This window comes from Xylaria bambusicola, assembly GCF_022495145.1.
Source record: "Xylaria bambusicola strain CBS 139988 unplaced genomic scaffold F5B22scaffold_71, whole genome shotgun sequence".
Lineage (NCBI taxonomy): Eukaryota > Fungi > Ascomycota > Sordariomycetes > Xylariales > Xylariaceae > Xylaria > Xylaria bambusicola.
The window spans coordinates 1,729-25,418 of NW_025953624.1; the positions used below are offsets into that span (position 1 = coordinate 1,729).

Genomic DNA, 23,690 nt, shown 5'->3' on the forward strand with positions numbered 1-23,690 from the left:
ACTTTTATTAATATTAATAATTATATTATATTATAAATTATAATATTAATTTAATAATATAATATAATTAAATAACTTTTATTAAAATATAATTAAATTATAATTTAAAAGTAATTAAATAGTTTATATATATTATTTAAATATATAATATTATATTTATTTTTAAATTTATAAAATCTTTTATTATATTAAAGTTTTATTATATAATATTAATTATTTTAATTTATTTTAATATTTAAAAAAGTAATATTAAAAGGTTTAATTATTAATATATTATATTAAATAAAGCGCTATATAAATATTAAAATATAAATAAAATATAATTAAATTAAAATTAATATATATATATATATAATAGTTAAATAATAATTATAATATAATATAACTATAATATAGCTATAATTTATTTATATAATTATTATAATAATAGAATTATTTACCTTTATAATATAATTTATATAAAAAAATTAAAATTCTTTTTAAAAAAAATTTATTTAATATATTATTTTTTTATTATATTTTTATAATAATTCTTTTAATTTTATTATTATTAAATTATTAATAAACTATATTTAAACCTTTATATTATTATCCTTTATTTTTTTTATTTAACTTTTTATTAATTATATTTAGATTTTTTTTAATTCCTTATTAATTATATTTAGATTTTTTTTTAACTTTTTATTAATTATATTTAAATTTTTTTTAACTCTTTATTAATTATATTTAAATTTTTTTTAATTCCCTATTAATTGCATCTAGATTTTTTTTAACTCCCTATTAACTGCATCCAGATTTTTTTTTACATATGCATTTACCTAGAATGTACTTTTTTAACGGCAGTACTTGCCAAGATTTCCGCACTGACCATAGGGGTAAGCCGCGCTATGTGGGGAGGGGTAAGCCGCCCTGTATGCTCCATAGTAGGTAATGATCCTTTTATCTCCGAAACACGTCTGGAGGCCCGCTCGTCCCTGTGCCGTCTGGATCTTTGTGCTTCGTCTTCTGCTGTGTATCGACATGAGTCAATGGCAGTAATTACTTCAAGGTTGTTCGCCCACGGATACATGTATTCCAAGTTCCTACTTTGTCAGGCTGCCTGTTAGCACGTATCGATTGCGGCACGGACTCATGTGTTGGGGCATCGGCATATTCATAGTATCATATATAAATCTCTCCTGTCGCAAAACCAATTCAAACCCCTGTCGCGCTGTCCTTTATCTACTTGATTGCTTGTCTCGTTTTCTTCCCGGGGTGTGAACATCTCGGCAGCATCATTACTTACGTATACGTGTAGAACATTGGCAACGCAGGCTCCCGTGCATCATTATTTATACCATTACCTATTATAGCCGTTCCGCAGGAAACATCGTCTGGCCCCGTGCTACCACTACCATTATCGCCCGCATTGTTCCCTCCCATCGCGCAACAGCAGAGCTCATCTCGTCGCGGGCTTGTGGTTCGGTTTCACCCTCTCAGCCCTCCAAACCTACCATCCCAAACTCAGATCTATCAAGGAAAGCTTCCGGTTTTATAGATAGAATTCAACTAATACATCGATACCACATTACTTCCCCATCATCTTCGATATTCAATCTGCAACCAACGGCGTGTTCTCGTCCTCTTCTCGTTCGACGACTCCTGAATTACACCCATCGAGAATCATCTCCCATCTCGAGGCGAATCCAATTCGTTTAGAATCACTGTACATTACGTTGCTTAGCAGGCCCTCCTGCCGATCACCTGCGACCCCAGCTGGGCCCGATTCTACGTCCGCCGACAATCTAACACTAAGCTATCTCTATATCAGCCGCTCATTTTCACAATTTTCTACCCACAAGATCTCCGTCGCAGGCATACCACGTACGCCTATGTCCCTAAGCCGGAGTCCCTCGCCGATTCCGGGTGGTGGTTGGTCCTCGCCTGGTTTAGATATCACCTCCAGCGGTCGATCAACTCCAGCCAAAATGACATTTTCTGGCTCAAATGTAGGGGCCATTACATGGGAATCCGCGCGCATGAAGTCTCGGGGTGTCACAAGTTATCCATCCTTTTCAACACAAAACCAAGGCTTTTTTACTCGCCATATGCGCCGAATATCTAGCAGTCTACCATCGTTCTCTACCAATAATGATGAGGTTGCTGCGGAAAAGAACAAGTTCAAGCCAGTACGGTGGAGAATACCTCTGTTGGGTCGCATACGAGCCTTCTGGGCGCGAATGGGTAGACGATGGAAGGTCCGTGCCTTTATCGCCGCTATTATTCTGGCCTTTTATATTTTATTCTACATCACACGTAGGTCATTACACTGGGACGCCCCTAGCTCAAATACTAACATTTCGCCAGCTCTATACTACTACTGGAGGAGAACCAGCTGGCTGGGAGGTGGTCAGAAGTTTGTCATCATCCTTGCGGCCAACGTTGGTGGTGGTGTTATGGAATGGAAAGGTGCAAGAGAATGGGCAATTGAGAGAGACAGCGTGCGGAATAAACGAAAATATGTGGCCCGGTGGGGTTATGAGCTTGAAATTGTTGACATGAGCATCAAAAAGCGTTATGCTCACGAATGGCGAGAAAGCTGGGAGAAGGTGGACAGCATAAGGAACAGCTTCAAGAAATACCCAAAGGCCGAATGGTAAGGTTGCTCCATATATTCTCCTTATTTGGCTACCTTGTTACTATAAGGCGGTGGCTAACATTAAGAATAGGATCTGGTGGCTAGATCTCAATACTTTCATCATGGAACCCTCTTACTCGCTCCAGAGCCATATCTTCAACAATCTGCAAAAGCATGTATATCGAGACATTAATGAATTCAACCCACTGAACCTCACGCATCCGATTCAAGCCAACTACCTCGACCCCGAGGCTCTCAGCCCTGTTGGGGATGGGAATATTAACTCAGTCAACATGATGCTCTCTCAAGATTGCGCAGGGTTCAATTTGGGGTCCTTCTTCGTCAGGAGAAGCGAGTGGACAGATCGGTTATTGGATATATGGTGGGACCCAGTATCTTACGAGCAGAAGCATATGGAATGGGAGCACAAAGAACAAAGTGCGTTGCAACAACTCTATACAACTCAGCCGTGGATTCGAAGCCATACTGGATTCCTTCCTCAGAGGATGATCAATAGCTTTCCGACCGGAGCCTGCAACGCTAATGGCAACGATACGCGCATTCATTACGATCAGAATGATAGGGACTTCTTTGTCAACATGGCAGGTTGCGAGTTTGGGCGCGACTGTTGGGGTGAAATGTACAACTTCCGCGAACTCAGCTACTACCTCAACCGAAATCCCTGGGAGCGTTTCAAGGAGGATCTAATAGCAGTCATCTGGTTTAAACTAACAGGCCAGAGGGTGAGATTATAGTACTGTTTTAACGATTGTGCATATCCCAGGCCACTTCGCCATAGTGTTTATAATCATTCCAACTGCTAGACGCTAGATTCTCTTTCAGCAACACCCCTTGAACCTAATTTGTATTGTTTATTACGAGGAAACCTCTATCTTGGTGGTGTACCGTTTGAAAGACCTACAATTACATCAACTTCAACTATCGGCAAGGGCTGGACCATGCGGTTGGTATCGTTCTCGCATATGTATACCGGTAGATAATAAGGATATAACGTGTGAGAAGGGATACCTTTATTCCTATTCAGAGTGCAGAGATAATGGGCAATATAACATAAGTGATAGCGTGGCCTACATGTATCTGATATATCACATCTCGTTGTGAACATCGACAGCCTTCGTGCAGAAATTCAGCACCGTAGTGTATTTAAAAGCAGACAGGCAATCTCTTTAATAGGCCAAATCTTTAAGTTATGAAATATGGAGTTATATTATTACACATTTCTGTGGGCGTCCATGTAGTATGCTGATCCAAGCCCCAGCACTTACGACCTGTCTCAAGCAGCCCATCAGTCCCAAGGGATGACAACACAACCATTGAACATAAAGATGCTTAAATCTCTTCTTGCTTACTTCAAATCCACGACGAAGGATATACCGTAAGGAATCTAGAAGAAAGACAGTACGGTCTAACACGAAGATGGAGGAAAGAAAGAAAGAAAAATACCGCCCAGTTGAGCCGATGCTACCCTGTCAATGGATCTCGCGTCTAGTAAGCGGGAGATTTCTAATTTCTTAAAATCTATTGACTCGTCAGTTGGCTAGCTGAACTATCCGCCCCTTGCTTTATGCGAAAACATCATCAGCCCCGATGTTCAAGTCCTCTAATTAGTATTCAACACAGGTATATACATATAATGTCAGCTATTATTGTGCTGTTGCATTGCAACTCTAGCACGAGCTAGTTCAGATACCATTCAAAGATGTTGTGCCATATACCGTGTATAGTGTGTTGGTCAGGCCCGACCCTGCCATCTTGGGTGTCTTTGACCACAGAGTAGCCAGTGAAATTCCAAGCACCGGCGATGAAATGGGCTGAATCTTTGACACGGGCATAGGTGCAGTTACTCTACCATGACCTTACTTCATATACTCGAGTGTTTCGATGCACTGGAGCACGTATTCGTTTAAGAATAATTATTACATGTTCTAGCATATCATATTTAGCACGTCAAATTCCTCAGTGAGTGCCAACAAATTCAGTTCTCGCTATACTATGTGGATCTAAGGGCAATGCGATGTGTTCTCTATAGTAGAAGCAGAAGCCTGGTAGCCAGCGCATATACAACCGAGAGCCATGAAACAGCTGTAATAATTTACCTGGCATCAACTCAAAAAGCTTGTGTCAACTTCATTCTGCACACCTACCCTGCCATCTTCTCGGTTCCCAATACAGCTGCTTGGACTCTTATCCTTGTTCACTATTGGTATGTCTGAGCGGAACTAATGCGAACCACTGAGTGATAGGGCAAGTCGGGAGGCCAATGTATAGGGATATAGATACCTAGGGGAGTAGGAACATAGTAATCAACATGAGCATTCCAATTATAGATAAACGGAGCGCAAATTGCTTGTTTCTACCGGGGACAAGCCAGCGCGGCACCGGCATGTAATTAATAAGGCCGTGTTGATAGGACGAAAGGCCTTTTGGAAGCTTTCCAAACCCATTCGCTATCTATGCTACAATGAGAATCAGAAAGCCTTGCCAGCAATCCCTCCTTTCAAATATCGAGGAACTACCGATGGAGGCGTTGGTACATATATAAAGGTCAGTCCGGATTCTATGTCTTGTTAAGTTACACCTGACCGACCTCTCCGGGCCAGAATAGAGAAGAAAGAAGCGTCAGCGATACACTGGGACTGGCGAAGGAAGTAGGGAATTTGTCATGCAGAAACTTCCACCATATGGGTATATATCCTTCCCCGTTGGATAACGCTCATGTCTACCTCGGCTAGGCCTAACTCGAGATTTAGCAGTATGCTACGGAGGTAAAATCGCAAATGGCGTGTATACGACCCGAAGCAAGAATTTGCAGTAAGATATATTGTTTGGTTGATTCTAGTCTCAACGGAAAACTTTACATGATCATGCTTTCTAGAAATGTGATGCACGTGGAAATACTGGTTCATGTCTGTGTTTTATAGTACCCATCTACTCCGAGATATTTCGCATACTCTATGAGCGCAGCACTTGGTAGTTACGACATATTCTAAATGATAACTAGAACATCCCAACCTCTATCTAAGTGGCAATATTCTAGAAACTCGCTAACCCCCCTTTGACTCAGAGAGGGTTACAGTTACACCAGGTGAGTTCCACAGGTATCTCAAAAACAGCTCCTCACAGGCTTTACTATTATCACACACTGCGTATCCTTTCTTTGTCATTTCTGGTGAAAGTCAGTAGTAGCAGTGTATTGCCCAGGGCACGATGGGAGAAGATACCGCCACATAGCTAAATCAAGTTACAAAAGCGAGAGCGAACACCAATCTTGTTGAAGAAGCTGCGCAGCCTTGGTTTGACCTTGGGCTTGTAATTGCTTCGACAGAATCAATTCCGTATACCACTCCACGCTTGGGGCATGGAGCCAGCGCAAGACGTGAGTTACTATCACAAAACCGGCCTTTTCAAGTGTCAACCACGATTCTCCTTTAAGAAAGTCATTATGGCTTGGTCATCTACCAACTTGATTCTCGCATAAACTCCAACACATGACCCTCGACTATAGAATTAGGCCGAGGCAGGTGGTTGAAGGTGTGGGGATGTTGATCAGTTCATATTTCTGGCGAAGGGATTGGAGGAATACCGGTAGCGCAGTCGGAGGAATCAGTGTACCTAAATTACCTGCAGGACTGGAGGACTGGAACCTGTCGATAGTTACCAAATTTAGGTGGCTTCACCCGAATAAGCGGGAGATCCTCTAATAGCGCCGGGAGACTTTTATAGATCTAGCTACCTAGGTAAGCTAGGCACAGGGTTGCAAGGCGTTCACGATTTCTTTTTACAAATGTGCTGCCTTTAAGCAACGAAAAGGACCGGAATGGAATACATGCAGGAATAACACGTTGCATTTCCTGGATTCTCTACGATCGGATCTGTAATGTAAGAAGCATTATAATTGTCAAGAGACTGACTTAGCTTCAAACCTCCTTACTCCTTACTGTAAGTAGTAGGTGTTGTGTGTTGTGCATAGAACTTGTACATCATCATGATACAGCTCTTTATCATTGGTTCGATCTCCCTGGATCTTATAGATTTACGCTAGGATGCCTGGGTTGAATCTGCGCTGGTACTCTACCGACGGGCACATGCATTGTTGATACCTAGTTCTTGAATCCTGTCCTTGTTCAGTTGTCCGACGCACAATACTAGATAGATATGTTTAGTCTGTGTCATCTTTTCCGTACCGTTGTCGATCTCTTCACATGAGTGACTCTAGCTACTCGACTACTGTAGGTACAGTGGTTAGCAGCTCCATCTGTACAAACCTATATACCTAATGGAGAAGGAGACGGAGAGAAAGAAACGTTTCGTCTGGGCGGTGTTTCAAAAAATGATGGTGCTATGAAGACTGGGCGAAAATATGGACACTTTACCACTTACCGACTTGTAGCAGTCAAGAAGAGGCCAACCAATCGCTACAATCCTTCAGGGGCCTGTTGTTGTGAAAATAGCAGGCCATTCATCCGACAGCCACCTAGGTAGTGCGCTAATTGGGGGTGAAGGGGAGGAGAAATAGGCGCTGAAGGCAGAATCCCATGGAATGGAATGTACACCTGCATACATAGTGCTGTACTGGGATACAAGTAGAATGCCCCAGCCCCAAGGCGCCTCATAACCCCCAGCTTGGACGAACTCCATACCACTGATTGGCTGCGGGTGGCTTGAAATGATTGCATCTCGACCACCTTCTAATCTCCGAGCCATTCGATACCATGTTCCTTACACAACCTGGAACGGGGGTCTTGCTGCTTGCCACCACAGAGCCAATAAACCACGGCATCTCTCTTGCGAATGCCTACAGTAGCTGGTATCAAGTCTACGACGGACAGACTACCTACCTATGTAGGCAGCTAGGAAACGGCGAACCATTGTATACCCCCCTCTGGCTTTGCTCGGAGCTGTACTTGTTTGTAATGGGCATATTCACGCCGCCTTTCATTCAAGTCACCTGGGCACGCTCAAAGATAGTAGGTAGGTCGGTACGCAACTAGGGAAGTATAGTAAAGATCCTGGACGCCTCGTCATGAGTGGTAGCTAGCTACCTACCTACCTACATAGGTAGTATTCATCGTTGAACAAGTGAAACAAAAGGCCCCACGAGGGTCGTTTCTCTTGACCTACCTACTCGGTCCCTAGCTCGATATTTAGGTACCTACTGTATGGAGGGTAGGAGGGTAGGAGGGTTAGGTTAGGTACCTATTGCCCATGCTATCGGACCGCCTCCTCCATCGCGGCTCTACGTGGTCAACGGCCGAGGCCTCATCACTACCTTTAATCCTCACCGGTGTAATGTGGATGACCTCTCGGCCTGGCCTGGCATTCCAAATGCGCTCCTGTGACTTTCTGTTTTCGTCCTCGTGGCGTTTGGCCAGTGTTGGCAGGCCCAGCCTGGCTCCGACCTGACACCAACCTTCACCTGGCACTCGGCATATTTAATACTTGCCTGGCCGCTGCTTCTCGACACCCACGTCTGACTTCATAAGCAAGAGGTGTCCTCGCCGTGTCGACTCGCCAGCCTGTCACTCCTTACTAGGTAGGCACATATTCCATTGACATAAGGTCTGATACTTGGTTATCTGCTATCCACGCTGCCCGCACAAAGCACACACATACACATCACTTTGTCAGTGTCCAGTCCTTTCGGAGTCCTTTATCGACTACAACAAGAAGTTCGTTTGTCGTCAAGGACAAACACCACCCCTGGGTCAAACAATAATAGCCCAAGGCCAGCCCACTAGACCACCGCCTTTTACGCGCCCTTCACGCGGAACATTCATTTTTAAGCGCCTGCCAACTACCTCGACTAAGATCTGGTAAACCAGCTTCGCCTTAATAACACCTCCTCTCCTTTCCCAAGAGATTCTTATTGCCAGGCGCAAGGACACTATATTTTTACCAACTATACTCTGGCTCAGCACTTTCTGTAACATATTGACCGGATTCGAACAATGTCTTTCGCAAGGAACTTCATCGGCCTTGGCGGCTTGTTGTCGCTAGCTGCCCAGGCGCAGGGCGCTTACACCATTCAAGACACGTACGATGCCACCAACTTTTTTGATGGCTTCGAATTCTTCAATTACCCTGACCCTACCCTCGGCTTTGTCCAGTACGTTGATGCTGTCACTGCAAATGCGACCGGCCTTGCTGGATATGCCAACGACGGCATCTACCTTGGTGTGGACTACGAGACACAGAATCCAGCGGCAGGTCGTGCCTCGGTTCGGCTCGTCTCCAAACAGTCTTACACTCGTGGCCTCATTATCACCGACATTGCCCACATGCCCGCCCCTGTCTGTGGCTCTTGGCCTGCTTTCTGGACCGTCGGGCCCAACTGGCCACATTCTGGTGAGATCGACATCATAGAAGGAGTCAATCTGCAGGATAGTACCAGCGTTACCCTTCATACTGCGTCGGGTTGCTCGTTCTCGCAAGACTCATGGTCACCTCAGGATTGCGGTACCCCTGGTGACGGTTCTCAGGGGTGTGGTGCCTCGACGGACAACACACAAACCTTTGGTGCTGGTTTTAATGAAATTGGCGGTGGAGTGTATGCTTTGCAGTGGACTTCTGATGCACTTAGGGTCTTCTTCTTCCCGCGAGGCTCGGTTCCTGCTGATATCGATGCTGGTAACCCCGATCCTAGCACCTGGGGGAACCCCACTGCTTCTTTCTCAGGTGGTAACTGTGACATTGATTCGAACTTCGCAAATCACCAGATCATATTCGACACTACATTTTGTGGTGTCTGGGCCGGTCGAGTCTTCGGTGACGATCCCACCTGCGCAGCTAAGGCGACCAGTTGCGAGGAATATGTCGGAAACAACCCTGCCGACTTCCAAGATGTTTATTGGCTCGTCAACTACGTCAAAGTCTTCGGCGAGGATGGCGGCTTTAAGAGGAGCATTGCCAAGCCATTCAACGCCTAGAGGCGGCAGCTCCGGTAGAAATGAGAGATGTTTTCTTTTCTAAAAAGTAGACTGTTTGTTGGTCACAGCATTTTTGTTTCAGTGGGAGGCGGGAAATAAACCAGGGAAGAAGCGAGGGATCGTTTGTTAAGGATGGTACGCGGACACGAATTGGCGACGACAATGTCAGCTCGCCTCATTATACCCGGACATGCATGCATGGAGAGCGCACTAAGAAGGGGCGTTTGGATTTTGCATTTTTCTTTTACGTTTCTTTCGCCATCTATCATCTTATCGCATGGGCAAGACGTCTAGTGACGGTCTTGGACAAAACCTTAGATTCTGGGAACATTGATGGACGAACGCATCACTTTGAGCGGATATTTGCATAAACTCGACTCTTGTCAATTTTAGCTGTATATATTTTTTTTGTTCTATACATGACTGTCTAAGTGTGTTCTCATATCTCTCTTCTCTTCCCCCCTGTGAACGTAATATGCAGCTCGCTATATTCCCGATCACTTTTGCCCCAAGGGTACCCGACCCAGCACCAGCAGGAAAAGGCCTGAAGTGGTTGCACAGCGCCGAAATCCTCGATATCTACGCAACCAAATATATTTGGACAGGTACGACAGCTAGCCACCCGGTCCTCATGTCAATGTAACTTATCAAATAAGTCTAAGGATATACCACTGGGATGGAGCTGTATGCCGACTACCACTGCATGGAAATCGCTTGGTGGAACCTACGTGTGCATGATCAGAAGATAGAAATCTTCTAGAAAGAAAACAACTCTGATAAGCCCGTCGTGCGCTCAATACGAGCCGCTGTTACCTCATCATGTGTAGACAGAGGCCACAGTATAAAGAAAAGTGCGCTGTCTTAGGTGAAGAAAGACAACATACGGGAAAGGCGGGAAGGCCACCTATGATTTTGGGTCCGAAAGTATGGCGCGTACTTTGTGTTCCAGAAAGAGCGGTCACTTACGACTCACACTTGCGTCAGTGGCCTTCAAATTAGGCTACACATTTCAATACCTCACGGAATAATCGGGAACAGCCTCTCCTCAAGGGCCGAGAAGAACCTTCAGATCAGAGACACGAGCCGCCGCCTTTTGGACCATGTGAAAGGATACACGGAATGACCGGTGCAGCAGTCTTACCGCCAGCTATGTGCGGTGAAGCAGACTAGAGAGGCGGTAGGAAATGTCTAGGCTGAGCACCTTTGCACGATGTCTTGCCGTCCCGACAGATGGAGCTTTACGCTTACATGTGCCGGGTGCTTTGCGAGGATATAAGACTGCAAGATATCGCCCGTTGTTGAGTGACGGCATCAGCATCCTGCACACACTCGGACATACTCCATATCAACAAACACTATCGAACAGGCATATAGACACACCAACGTATTCGTAAATTGGTGCTCGATTTACGCTTTTCATCCAACATATCCCTCTTCACTTTAGCAATGTGCCTCCATATCAGTGCCATGTGTCCGAAGACAAAGACAAAGTCCAGGGCTGACACTCGCAAATCGTCTAAGAAGACTAAATGTCGCGAGTGTCGCGAATGTCACGGTCACGCGATACCAACATTCATCAAAGAAACCCCCGTCACTATGTACACGAAGCAATCGCCAGTCATCAGTCAGATACAGACTGGGTACTATCACGGTCATGTGTACGGCTATGGGGATCCATCCCCCTGGGAACATAGCAATCCCGCGATGATCTCTAACAAGCAGTGGCGGGATCAAACACAGGCGGCGCAAAACGCGTATGCTTCGGCACAAGAGAATGGGACCAAGATTGACAATGCGAAGGGCGCAATCACGAGTGATATCAATGAGGCGCAGAAGGCCATCCAGGAGACTCACGCTAGTGTCAACGTGACAGATTCTCACGTCAAAGACACACGAGACGCAGTCGACCTGGCGCAAGTTAGCATCAAGGAAACCCAACTTGCTGTCCTCAAGACGCAGGATACCATCAATGACAACCACGCGGAACAATTAAGTAAGCAGGAAGCTTGCGCGGCCGATGTTGCAAGGGTTCGGCAGTTACTGGAAGAGGAAGCGAAGAAGCGCGAGGAGGCACACCGAGTGGAGGAGATGGTGCGGTATGCGCAGAGCCAAGGACTACTCCAGACACACGCGCCGGTTCACCAATGTCAGGCTTCGACGAGCAGCAGCCCGGCCACTTCGGTGTCTTCCAGTGCACAAGAGCAAGGACGGCAGAGCAGCAGCCGCAGGGACGAAGAGTGGGAGGCAGAAAGGCGCAGGCAGTTGAAGCGTGATTGGAAACGGGAACAGCTTGAACATCACCAGTGGGTATGTTACTCGAAGGCGATGGACGCGCGACTGCGGCTCCAGGCGGAACAAGAGCGCTGCGCACGAGTCGAGGGCGAGCTTGACTCCCTGCGGCGGTCCCAGCACCCACGATTCCCATTCCCGAGCGGATACCCCTGCGACGATGTCATGGAGGCGCCCCCATACAACACATATCTATACCCCGAACCCGCTCCCGGCGGTAGCGCGGGGCTTGGCCATAGAGGCGGCGCTCGCACACAACTTCCTCGTCGAGGACATTTCGGGTGTGGAGGCGAGAGAATGTGGGACTAAAGTGCCAGGTGTGCCGTCTACTTGCTTTAGTAGTGTAGGCCAATCTATCTATCGAGCGTTGGTGGGCATCGGCTGCAGTTGGCCAGCTCGGGCTACGTGTTAGGTACGGTAAATACATGATAGACGAAGGATTTACCACTTGAGCATACTTGGGTGCTCGCTCAGCGCCAGGTAAGCATGGAAAAAGCGATGGCAGTGGTGTGTCAGTGGAGGCGAAATGTGTTGTCTGTACGATACGAAGTACTTTGTTGGTCCTGCAGAGTCCTGTAAGCGCCCTTTAAGCATTGGTTAGGTTAGGTATTGTTGGTTGTTCACTCCCTTTCTGCGAAGCTAGTGTATGGCTGAGGCACCGGGTTGACGAGGGGGTTGATGAGCTGGGACAGGAGATCACTGGGCAGTCCTTTTCAATTTACAGTACCATTGCACTTTCTTCATTGATTGTCTTCTTCAATTGGGAATAATGCCCGTTGTGCTTTGACAGGAAAAAGGGAGTTGTGTCATACTGTAGTATGTAGGTACCTCTAAGTACTTACCCAGGACAAGGATGTGGTACCTACTACCTACGGTACACGTGGGACGGGTGCTTACCATACGTGGTAAGGTCGACAGGAACAGGCAATGGTCAATGCGTTTCTGAATTCTGATTGGTAGAATCATGGATATAAATGGATATGGTGCCTGGCTCTATGCCGCTTCCCCCTTGCGCCGTCTGCAGGAACAATTCTAAACACTAACTAAAGAGCTACTTAAGAGCTACTACTATATGTACTGCATGTAGCAGGGACGGAACACTGGGTACACGTGTCGTAAACAAGAGGGGAAGAAGAGGAAAAAAAAAAAAGGGAGACTGGCTTTCAACCATGGCTATGTGCCGGGTCAGACTTCCACTCGGCATTTGAAGACATCGCCAACCGGTTGTTTAGAATGTCAGCAACGTGTAGTCTGGTGTAGATACCACCGCTAGTGTGCATGTAGGATATTAAGCAAGTAGACTGACTATTTTAGTATAATGAGGCCTTGTAGAAAGCCTCCTAGTTTTTTTGTTTTTTTTTTAGGGCTGGCAGGCAGTGAGAGCAGAAGGATGGAGAGGCGTTGTCGATCTACATAACGCCCTCCTCCTCCGCATCCTTGCTCTCGCCATCGCATCCAGCCAGCATCCAGCGAGCCAAGGCATCCAATCAATGATCCAATCAAATGATCCCGGTCATCTATGCTAACTCGTCCCGGTCTAGCTGTCCACGACGGCGCCCACGTTCTGCCACGGTATGAGCAGATCTACGCCTCAGCTTGGACAGAAAGGGACAAGGGCTGGATGTCCAGCGCACCAGTCCAATTTTTCCCCTTCGTTTTTCTCCTTCTATCTCGCTGCTCCCAACCCCTTCGTCTCCCACACCACCGACGCTCCTTTCTCCTGCCATAGCAAGCATTCTGGGTTGCAAGCTCACATTCATTCCTTGTCGACACTTTCGTACCGCTGTTGCCATTCTTTCCTAGGCCACGTTCATCACATTGTTCGTTTGAGCAAAATCCAACATTCGAGACTCCAGAAGCCCACAGAGAGACGTCCGTCGCTGCCAAAATCCAAAATGCACGCTCCTTCGCTGTTCGTACTGGCCGCAAGCGCCTTGTCTGCCGTTGCGCAAACCACAACAAGCACCCTCTACATGACGGCGACCGTCACCATCACTCAGTGTGCCCCAACAAACACTGATTGCCCACTATACACTCCTCCTCCCAGCACCTCATCCACCCTATCCACTTCATCCTATCCGGTGCTGCCATCTTCATCTTCGTCTTCGTCGCCATCTTCCTCCTCATCTTTCTCATATTCCTCGTTCTCGAGCTATTCGTACCCGGTCAAAACGACGACATCCATTCACTACTCCGCAAACTCGACGGCTGCACAGGGTGGATCAACCAGTTACCCAACTGGCTCAGTTCCTGTATCATACCCTACTTTGGGTTCGACTTCCGGGGCAGCAACCTCGTCTTCCCCTGCATCTACGTCCATACCTGCAACCGCCGGTGCAGGTTCGCTTGCAATCCAGTCCAGTCTTCTGGCGGTCTTAGGTATTGGCGCGCTCCTGATGGCTTGAGCGTGACTTACCCTACACGAAGATAAGATGGTGAGACAACTTATAACTTGTGTGTGCCCGGCGTGGAGAAGTAGTCCGGGATCTGCCTTGGCGGGATTTTTCTTTCTTGGCAGACTTTTTATTTTATTTTATTTTATTAGGGAGGGGGGTCATCCCCTTCTAATAGATTTTACCTTGATTCTTGGGGACGGAAGTTTGTTGCATTTCAATAATTGGAGTTTTTGATACCACTTGGGGGATAGAAAGAGAAAGAGGCACTTACTGCAAGGGGCCGGGGCCGACCACGGCATGACGCATATCTCCTATGTCTAGATTTAATCTATAGAGCCACGGCGTCTATTGTCATCTAGAATCTATAGAGCTCAATGATTCACGTCGCGAAATTTCGTAACAGTAAAGCCATCTCTTTGACTTGAATCAAGTATTGTTGTCATCTCATTACATGCCCATGAAATTACCATAGTTTGGATAATATGTGTAGCCGAATGGTGCGAATTAACGCGACATGACATGGCAAGGGAGCTAGAGTACTCAAGGAACCCATGTGATTGAGCAATCGTTCTTCCGTAACATGATAAAGCAAAAGACCTCCATCCTTTTAAACACCCCGAAGAAATGAGCCACCCTCTCCTCCAGAATGACTATCGCCGATCCATTACACACATAAGAGAGAGAGTTCAATGCCCTTTGATCCTATTGGTCCGCCCCCAACAGGTCATAAAATATTGTCGGGCTGACCTTTACAAAGCTCCGCGTCCTCCACAGTCAAATCGAATACATCCTTGGTTTTTCGTATGTGTGATGACGCGTTGACCACAGCTTCTCCTTTGAAGCTATGCTTGCTCCAGTCTGTGCGTGAGAAGTACACATCTCAGTTTCAGCTTTGCTTCCGGCCACACTTGCAGTCTTCACCAGCGCGGTTCCAGACCTCGCAGGAGTTGCACAGCCAGTCGGATAACGTGACAGGCATCAGCCAGGGCTGATCAGAATAGTACAACCCTGTGAAGGGCCAACACTGTTGTTCCGAAGGTCCTGTTGTTTTGCAACGAGTGCATACATTTGAATCCTCCACTGTCTCTCCACATTTTTCACATTTCCAAAGTGACAGAGCCTTCGGATGAAAGGTCGGGCAACCTGTGCAATTCGACTGCTGTGGAGATAGATGGTTCATCATTTCCATCTGAGATAGTCCCAGCTCACCAAGACGGGCGCGCGCGCACGAGCATGGCAACTGACCGCAATCCGGACACTCCCAGCACCCAACGGCTACTGGCATCGGCAAAATATTCACCATACCTGACATATTATCGAGTCCGGCTGGAGTAGTCTCTTGTTGTGAGTTGAGGTAAGTTGCGCTGACACTGGTAGGTATGTATCACGTCTGATATACAGTAGAGTCAGTGTCCGAATTGTTGGACGCCTCTAGAGATGGGAGTCACTCAACTGTTTGCAGAGGTTCGATCGATGAACGCGATTTTATGCTACTGTGTTGCAAGTGAAAGACCTTGGGCGACGGCATACGACACCATTTATAGTTCTTGCGTGGATGCTGTGACGAGGCCGCTCACACACTCGCACGAGCTGTCCGTCTCCTTTCCATGCATCTTTGCTAGGATCTGACGACTCGATCCTTGACATTCCCGCCAATTCAGGCCACTATGCAAGCGCACCGGCGCACCGAGCGCAGCAACCTAGTAGCTGATCTACGTCTTGTCCAATATCCTGGCCTGATGTTGACAGCAGGTCCAAGCCAGTCAACCGGTGAAACGTATCTTCTCCGGATATGATTCTCAAGCTGTCTTCCAATCAGTCTCCAGCAACCGGGACGAAGATATGTCATCAACTTCACTCTCTGCATTGGTCATGCCTGACACAATTAAAATCCATGCTCCCGCATTCCCAATAGGGATCTTCTAAGACACATGCTCAGTAGTCTGGCAACAAACCGGTCTTTCTGATATATCGCGGACGAAGCCATGCACGCAATATCTAGTCTAGCATACTGTTTCACAGATAGGGTTACATCCTATATTGCCGGGGCGTTGCCGAACGTCTGGGTCCGCCAAGAATAACCGTTGCTTTCGCGTGACTTGAACCATGACATGTCATGGACACAATGCTGTGGCACCTAAACCCCACGAGGCGATATTCTCAAGCATACCAATAGAGACGAATCTAGGTATTTGGTCTCGTTGCAGCTCTGAAATGGAGTCTTTAGTATGACTGTCTTACGTGCATGATGACTTATGCAGATGCTTTCTACTATTTCTAAAATATTGCATACTGGAATTGGACTTGTGGCCCGCACTGCAGATTGCGCTCTGCCTTGACTCTTTTCCTAGCCGGCATCGGGTTGAAATCCCACCAAGCTAATTCGCGGCTCACGGGTTATTTGTCTTGATCTAGGTGTCGGACCCGCACCCATCGACTATGAAGCTGCCGGTACCTTTTTGTCTTCTTACTCACTTGACAAGGGTGGACGGAAAGAGGACGGGCCGACGAAGCTCATATAAGAACGGCCCGGTTTGTAGAACTTAGTTATACGGCACCAGGCAATCAGCCAACCTTACCGATACTGCATATCCCAAGCCCTAGCACGGCCCTGTACGACCTACACGCCCCTACATTATTTCTCTAGTCACCTTATGGTATTCTTGGTCCATGTATTGATGAGTTGAAAGGGTTGCATATGTTGTATTGATCGCCGAACTCTATGCCCACCACCAGATAGATAGCTAGGTTTTTCTATGCTATCGTGCCATGGCGAATGGTGCACGTCATATTCAGGCATGAGCTGATGGGTTTAAATGAGCTCAAGTATCCGCTCCTAAATGTCATGGCGAGTTGTAGTCAACTAGCCACCGTCGACGGTAAAAGTTGATGGCTCCGGGCGTTATTCATTCCTTGACACTAATGCAATGCGAATGTGCGCTCTCGGAATCGCTTATCATCAGCTAACGTACCATGTAAGGAGCTACACAGTAGGTGTCGTCGAAGTACCTATCTAGGTAGCTTCATGTAAACTGAGGAGGTAAGCCGGCAACTGTGCCAGAAACGCGCAGATTCGGTAAGTTGTCCAAGATGTAAACTTGCAGCTACCTACTAATGAGAATGTTTCCCCAGTATTTCCCCAAGAGCCCCACCCGGTAATGGAGGGAGGTGTTTATCAGTTTCCCGATGATACAGTCTCCAGTCTGGGGACACCCTCTCGAAAAAAAAAAAGCGCCAGCTCACTCGCAGTCCAAGGTTATTGGAGATGTAATGCTGCCATGGACCCGGCTTCACAATAGGATCACAGGATCAGGCCACTTGATATTGTCGACCAAATCCGCGGCCCCAAAAACCTTTTCAGCTATTGTATGGTTGTATCCCGAGCGCCGCTCAGTTAGTTAGCTGGCCTTGGCTTTGCAGCTCGCGGCCTTTAGTACCCTGGGTCAACGTACGGTTACGTACTGGACTTTGACGGCGAATTTATCCACTTGTTTTTAATACAGCACACCGTACCAACACGGGGATGGTTCCATGAGGACCCCATTAAAATAGCAAGTGCTCTGTGCCGAGTACGATATTTACAATAGGGAGCACGACATAATCTTTTCCCCCTCCATCTCTCTTTTTATGTGTTAGTTTTTAATTTCTCTCGTAACTAGAAATTTTATGTGGCTTTATAGCCAGCCCCCACACTATCTTCTTGAATCTCGTCTTGATATACGTGATACAATGGCGGCTTAACTTTAGAGTAGTACAATAGTATCTTGGCTAGAATTGGATTGGTTTAAATCATGTCCTACATAAAATTTGCCCCTCGAGCATTCCATACCTACCAAATGTAACCCCCGAGACTGAAGTGCTTTGGTCACGTCACATCTCGGAAAAATTGGTAGTCTAGAATACCGTGGAATCCCTAGGCATACCAGTCACCGCTTTTTGCCAACGTTACTTGTGTGAAAATCGGTACTGCATCTCTGTGGTTTGAAGTTGGGCTAGCACGATTTTTTTTTTATTGAGAAGCGACCAAAACGCCAGGTTTCGAATAAAGGTTTAACCATGTTCATTTCAGCAGGTATTTAGATCCATAGTGGATAAGATCGGCAGGCGATGATCTTGTGGTCTCAAGGAGACTCCCTTGGGCCGGTAATGAGCAGTGTCGAGTTACACTCAGGAATTAGAAGATGAGACTGTGCATTGCTTGTAGCAGTAGAAACTACTTCTGGTTTCTTAACTCAACCGCCGTTTGTGATAATCAGGAATCAACCATCACTAGCTTCTTTTAGTCTCACCAATGGCGAGTTCTACAGCTACGTGTATGCTGTTGTTGCGTCACGCTTCCTAGCCCGCATTTCTCGTCCACTGGCTACCTAGTAGAGGCAACTCTATTGATAGACAGCCATGTAATCCATATGTCCACGGCACCGGGGCACATCTGGCATGGCTCACTGGCTTTGAAGTGCTCCATAGGAGATATTCCATCAAAATTAGAGAGCTCGTCCCCCTTCTTTTAGCCCGCAATTAGCAGTACCCAAATTTTTGTCCAAATCTAATACCGCTTCCGCTAGTTGAGGCTATCATGTGAAGGATGCCACTTCAAGGCCCTTTTACTCATACTACATACTATATATCCACCCGGATCTGCAAACATAAAGAAGTTGAACGTAAGCTCTGACCAGGGTCTAGTGTCTATCTGTCTTACGCTGAAGAGCCAACATGAGACTCTCGATGAACACCCGAGTTAACTACCTGGTTTGGGTGCACAACATTACAGCTCGATCATTTTTAGAGCCCTCCCCTGTCAACGCTGAAGTCAACACCTCTTAACCTCCATAGTAGCGAGTCACCGTACAGGTGTCACCTACCGGTATATGTTCTCTGACCTCTTGGGACCGCTCATTCATGCTACCCTCAAGCGAGAAGATACTCTAGAAAATGTCAAAACGTACATGCGGGAGCTCGACCGCATGCAGCACAGGTGATAAAACACGCCTCTCTACATTCCTAGGCAGCATATAACCTCTCACATCATTTACATCCACTCAGGCAATCCATCCGACCATCAGGCCCACGTAAGACTCGTATAAGTAGTCGATATTTCCATCCTACACTTACATATTTATATCACCACACCCATACCGGTCATACTTTTCCCAATTTAGGATGGCACCCATGTGTATGACTTGACTCATGTATGGGATACTATTGGATGGTTGATTATTTTTGTACTTAACATACGCGCACAATGCAGAAAGCCCTCATGTATGTCCTGTATGCTACACTCTATACGTGGGGCGTACAGCTGGGCAATTGGAGAAGCCCACCTATACAACTGAAGAGGGAAGAGATACTCTCTGTGGTATATCCCATCGAAGATTTTGCGAGATATTGTATTGCGAGAAAGATAACATACCGCTGTCATAAGAAATCTTCCAGAGTAACGCAGACCTAAGCATCTTGTCTGGACCCTCCGAAAATCTCCAGCGTTTGGCCATTAATATCAAGGATAAATTCGAAGCGAAGGTTCGGAGACCTCGTAAACGTATGCCGCACATTCGTTAATATCGAGTCTGGATATCCTCGCCTACTCATGATCGTCTAGTGTCACAATGGTCAACTGAGGTCGTTTACACCCTGGTTGCCTAATGCAAACACTATCTTCCCACACAAACCCAGCAGTTCTCGATCATTATCTGATGGAAATACATCTTACGTAGCGAAGGCAACGGCAATATAAAATAGGTGCCGTAAGGCACACATAGAAGAGTAGGTAGGTGACATTGAGTAAAATGACTCATCAGTATGAGACCAAGTACGAACGGTCCGAGTTATTCAGAGTACTATAGGGAGGATATCTCTATACACAAACTGGACAGCTCATGCTTCCGATTCCGAGTATTGCTTATTTCCGACCCACCTCCATTTTGCTCGATGCCACAGACTTTTCTTCAGCTTTGCCTTGGGTGGCCATATATCTTCTTGGAAAGAAAGCCGCTGACCCTCCTTAATATTAAACGGAAACCGCCCATGACACAACATATACCTTGATCTGAGAGCACCAAGTGTTCAGTCATTGGCCATACCCTAAGGCTCTTCGCGACTCGCATAGAGCTATCACGTAGTTGAACAGGCTAGGACATCTGTCTACGGTCATCTCACAAGATAAGGTGACCTCGGCCCTGGTGGAAGGCATAAAGAAGCTCACTACTAATGCGTATGACGTTAACACACTCCTTCAGATTTGCCGTCCCAATGATCGATCACATGTGTCCAATTTTAACCGAAGTCAAGTCGCTTATTAAAGTTTGGCCTGCAAAGATGATCTATGCCTCTACCTAGGACAAGGCCACAATTCATGTGGTGTTGAGGCCCATCTCAACCCCAGCCCTACACAGGAAATTCCAGTGGCTATCACAGGAACTTGAACTAGGTAGACACACATGCCCGCGGTATCTCCCTATTGTGTGCCCCAAGACTAGATTGCAACGCAATTATGCCACCCCTGAAGACATCGTTGGAGAAGCTGAAACTCCAGATCTCTAGTACTACGCGGCAGGAATATTCGCATTTTCCTATACGCTGACTGCCCGGATTGTTCCCCGAAATACATTGACATACTACCCGCCTATCTCCGCCGTGCGATAGATCTTTGTCCAGCATGCGAAGAAAGTCGTATCCTGTGCCACCCGACTGTTCGGTTCTCTACAAAGAAGGCACCACATCACGATGCTAGCGTAGCCCATATCGACGTGGGCGAAACTCTGTATGTAGGCATGCCGAATACGCGTCGAGCCAGATATTGAATCAAGGTCGCTGGTGGTCGGATGTTGGGGGCGTCCTTCACGAGCCTCTTGCCAGCCACGATGATCGACGCCGTGTAATGGTCCAAGCCACAGACATTGTCAAAACAGTACCCATGGACTTACGTCGCATGGATGGAACATGAGTATAGAGGTGTACAAATATGTATATGATCTGTCAATTTCGGCTGTTACCCGTCGTCACATGTGAACTGTGTGGCATCTACCACGTAAGGCACATATAGGTAGGTATGCCGGTAGTATAGATGTATGCATTTTTGTTTGGACCCCGCGCTGGGCCAGCAAACGAATGGCTTTGTCGAACAGCACTTGAATGAACACAAGCGTCTATGCATCCAACTCTGGACGGGTTAGTTGGATTGGCATCTGTCAGTCATTCTCTACAAGATTCCAGCATCAGAGAAAAGTCTACATACATCGTACCTTAAGTTACCTATTCTTTTATACCCTAGTAGGTACCTATACCTCTCTGCACCCCTAGCCGCTCCAGTAGGCCAGGGTATATTGAGCGCTAATTCTGGCGCTCCCGCTCTGATTAACGAACAAGGGAGGCAACAAGTGCCTAGCATAGCAAGACAGCATAGGTACCTACCATACAGTAAGTATTTTTCACTACAATAGAAATATTTAGGTAAGTCACAAGGCCCAAACTGGGTGCTGAGGCACTTACCTAACATATGTACATCTATATATGTAGGTACTTACCTAGGTACATACGTGTTATCTATGTACATAGGTGAAAGGTATTGTGGTTGCACTGCAGCAGGTACCGACGGTTACTGAATTGGGTGTGACCATCTTCGGGATGCCTTCAAATGCCTACCCCTCTAATAGGTACGTACCTACGTACATAGCCCATACGTGTTGCAACCTTCTCTGCTCATCATCTCGGCATCAAAAACACCCCTCGAAGGATCAAAGCAGGCAGCCAGGCCGAGAGCCACCGTACCACACACGCACACAATCCCTCATCATGGCCGAGAATACGGGCACCTCCTATTCGACCGATCCTGCCTTGTACATCTACACGTCCCTAACCGCGGGGTCCTCTCACACAGTGACGGCCACGTCACGTCTCGAGACCATCCTGCGCGCCAATCGCGTGCCATTCAAAGCCATAGATATTGCTACTGATGAAAAGGCTCGCATGCTATGGGGGCGACGAGCCGGAAAGGATGAGGGTGGCCGTCAGCGCAAGCTGCCTGCACTCATACAAATGGGAATGGTCCTAGGTGTAAGTTGCCGCTGTCTTCCTTCCCGAGCGGGGAGGCCGAGAGTAGAACGACCCCCAAAGCACGGAATCAAGAACGACATAACAGGGAACCAAGCGGGCTGACGGAAGATCCCACTAATCGTATTAGGACCTAGTCGAGATCGAAGAATGGAACGAGTACGGCGAGTTAAAAGAACATGTCACTATCTACTATGACGACTTCACGATACCACCCAAAAGCCAGGCGGCTCCGCCTGTGGCCATGAGGCCTCTTAATCAACCATTCCCCAAGTCGGGCGTGGCCCCTTCACCAGCGGCCACAACTGCTACGACGGGCCAGCCAGCGCCTGCACCCCCTGCGCCGCCGCTGCCCACCGACAAAGACAAGACCAAGATTCCCCTTTCGTCTCCCACGTCGACAAGCACTGGTAAAAAGGCCGCTAATGCTGCCACGAGTACCAAAGCACCCATCAGCAACCTCGCAGAAGAGGCAGCCAAGAAGGCCAAACAGGTCCAGTTAGATCGACTACGGGAGAAAGTGCATGGAAAGAAAGACGTTGCGCCATCGGCCAAAACCTCAAATAAAGATAAAGAGAACGAGAAACCTTTAGTCGCGAGTTCAAGCCCCGCTGTGGCAACGCCGAAGAAGACGGCATCCACTACAGATTCAGTTAACGCTAGCATGAACAAACTCTCCATCGGAAACGAAGGTTCATCATCAGGGGCAGGACTACAGTCTCCTACAACGGGAAAGTGGCGCTCAGCTGCCACGTCTGACGCTGCCTCACAACCACTTTTACAAAGTCCCACGACGGGGACATGGAAAGGTGGCAGCCTAGACAGCGTGGTGACAGAAAACCGCGGGTCTGTGGTTGCGAGCGCGCCTCCTGAGAATATTGCTGCTGTCAAAAAGGCAGCGGCGATCCCCGAGGCAGCGAGTAGCGAAGATGAAGATAGCGATGAGGAAGACACCGAAGAGGAAGACAGCGAAGAAGACGAGGAGGAAGACGAGGATGAAGAGGATGAAGAAGATGACGATGATGATGATGACGACGACGACGAGGATGAGGACGAGGATGATGATGATGAAGAGGAAGAAAGCGAAGATGAAGCTGAGAAAGTAAAAGTAAAAAAATGAATATGCGGGCTTGCCTAATATAACTAGTTGCATAATTCTTGCCCTGTACATTATGCTCTAGAAATCATCGGCGTTGTGGTGCGCCTTTAAAAAAAAGAGTAATGAATGTAGACGGACATGTTGAGGGCATGGCAAAGCTGTTCTACAATCCAGGTGAAGATACCACCACAGATTGTCAGAGAGAGAGAGAGGACTTATGGCTTCCATGGAAGGATTAAGGGAAAGACCCACTTAATACAAGATCAAGTTCCAAATCATCTGTTGCCGGTACC

At 47.0% G+C, this 23,690-nt stretch overlaps 6 protein-coding genes across 6 annotated transcripts; 5 read left to right on the forward strand and 1 right to left on the reverse strand.

The window, feature by feature from the left end:
• Positions 1 to 1,489: 1,489 nt before the first annotated feature.
• F5B22DRAFT_517834 (galactosyl transferase GMA12/MNN10 family-domain-containing protein) lies at positions 1,490 to 3,439 on the forward strand. Its single transcript, XM_047972598.1, has 3 exons — positions 1,490 to 2,295; positions 2,347 to 2,635; positions 2,709 to 3,439. Exons 1-3 carry the CDS (start codon positions 1,872 to 1,874, stop codon positions 3,370 to 3,372), a joined length of 1,377 nt encoding a protein of 458 aa, XP_047825764.1. The 5' UTR covers positions 1,490 to 1,871; the 3' UTR covers positions 3,373 to 3,439.
• Positions 3,440 to 8,169: 4,730 nt separating this feature from the next.
• Positions 8,170 to 9,595, forward strand: F5B22DRAFT_517857 (family 16 glycoside hydrolase). The gene is made up of 2 exons (XM_047972599.1): positions 8,170 to 8,171; positions 8,461 to 9,595. Exon 2 carries the CDS (start codon positions 8,587 to 8,589, stop codon positions 9,562 to 9,564), a length of 978 nt encoding a protein of 325 aa, XP_047825765.1. The 5' UTR covers positions 8,170 to 8,171; positions 8,461 to 8,586; the 3' UTR covers positions 9,565 to 9,595.
• Positions 9,596 to 10,667: 1,072 nt separating this feature from the next.
• Positions 10,668 to 12,581, forward strand: F5B22DRAFT_517911 (uncharacterized protein). Its single transcript, XM_047972600.1, has one exon. It carries the CDS (start codon positions 11,011 to 11,013, stop codon positions 12,160 to 12,162), a length of 1,152 nt encoding a protein of 383 aa, XP_047825766.1. The 5' UTR covers positions 10,668 to 11,010; the 3' UTR covers positions 12,163 to 12,581.
• Positions 12,582 to 12,891: 310 nt separating this feature from the next.
• Positions 12,892 to 14,661, forward strand: F5B22DRAFT_627307 (uncharacterized protein). The gene has a single exon (XM_047976316.1). It carries the CDS (start codon positions 13,428 to 13,430, stop codon positions 14,256 to 14,258), a length of 831 nt encoding a protein of 276 aa, XP_047825767.1. The 5' UTR covers positions 12,892 to 13,427; the 3' UTR covers positions 14,259 to 14,661.
• A 442-nt stretch (positions 14,662 to 15,103) lies between these two features.
• On the reverse strand, positions 15,104 to 15,836 carry F5B22DRAFT_517938 (uncharacterized protein). The gene is made up of 2 exons (XM_047972601.1): positions 15,703 to 15,836; positions 15,104 to 15,639 (listed from the first exon to the last, which is right to left on the reverse strand). The coding sequence occupies exon 2, from the start codon at positions 15,559 to 15,561 to the stop codon at positions 15,136 to 15,138; it is 426 nt and encodes a 141-aa protein (XP_047825768.1). The 5' UTR covers positions 15,562 to 15,639; positions 15,703 to 15,836; the 3' UTR covers positions 15,104 to 15,135.
• Positions 15,837 to 21,483: 5,647 nt separating this feature from the next.
• On the forward strand, positions 21,484 to 23,675 carry F5B22DRAFT_627313 (uncharacterized protein). The gene is made up of 3 exons (XM_047976317.1): positions 21,484 to 21,698; positions 21,765 to 22,301; positions 22,429 to 23,675. Exons 2-3 carry the CDS (start codon positions 21,873 to 21,875, stop codon positions 23,416 to 23,418), a joined length of 1,419 nt encoding a protein of 472 aa, XP_047825769.1. The 5' UTR covers positions 21,484 to 21,698; positions 21,765 to 21,872; the 3' UTR covers positions 23,419 to 23,675.
• The last annotated feature ends 15 nt before the right edge of the window (positions 23,676 to 23,690 follow it).

Excerpts from the sequence above, each read along its gene's own strand:
- F5B22DRAFT_517834 (XM_047972598.1), top strand. The coding sequence starts at position 1,872 with ATGTCCCTAAGCCGGAGTCCCTCGCCGATTCCGGGTGGTGGTTGGTCC. Across the intron at positions 2,296-2,346 it reads TATTTTATTCTACATCACAC|CTCTATACTACTACTGGAGG; the intron begins GTAGGTCATTAC and ends ACATTTCGCCAG. Across the intron at positions 2,636-2,708 it reads AAATACCCAAAGGCCGAATG|GATCTGGTGGCTAGATCTCA; the intron begins GTAAGGTTGCTC and ends CATTAAGAATAG.
- F5B22DRAFT_517857 (XM_047972599.1), top strand. The coding sequence starts at position 8,587 with ATGTCTTTCGCAAGGAACTTCATCGGCCTTGGCGGCTTGTTGTCGCTA.
- F5B22DRAFT_517911 (XM_047972600.1), top strand. The coding sequence starts at position 11,011 with ATGTGCCTCCATATCAGTGCCATGTGTCCGAAGACAAAGACAAAGTCC.
- F5B22DRAFT_627307 (XM_047976316.1), top strand. The coding sequence starts at position 13,428 with ATGAGCAGATCTACGCCTCAGCTTGGACAGAAAGGGACAAGGGCTGGA.
- F5B22DRAFT_517938 (XM_047972601.1), bottom strand. The coding sequence starts at position 15,561 with ATGTCAGGTATGGTGAATATTTTGCCGATGCCAGTAGCCGTTGGGTGC.
- F5B22DRAFT_627313 (XM_047976317.1), top strand. The coding sequence starts at position 21,873 with ATGCCTTCAAATGCCTACCCCTCTAATAGGTACGTACCTACGTACATA. Across the intron at positions 22,302-22,428 it reads AAATGGGAATGGTCCTAGGT|GACCTAGTCGAGATCGAAGA; the intron begins GTAAGTTGCCGC and ends TAATCGTATTAG.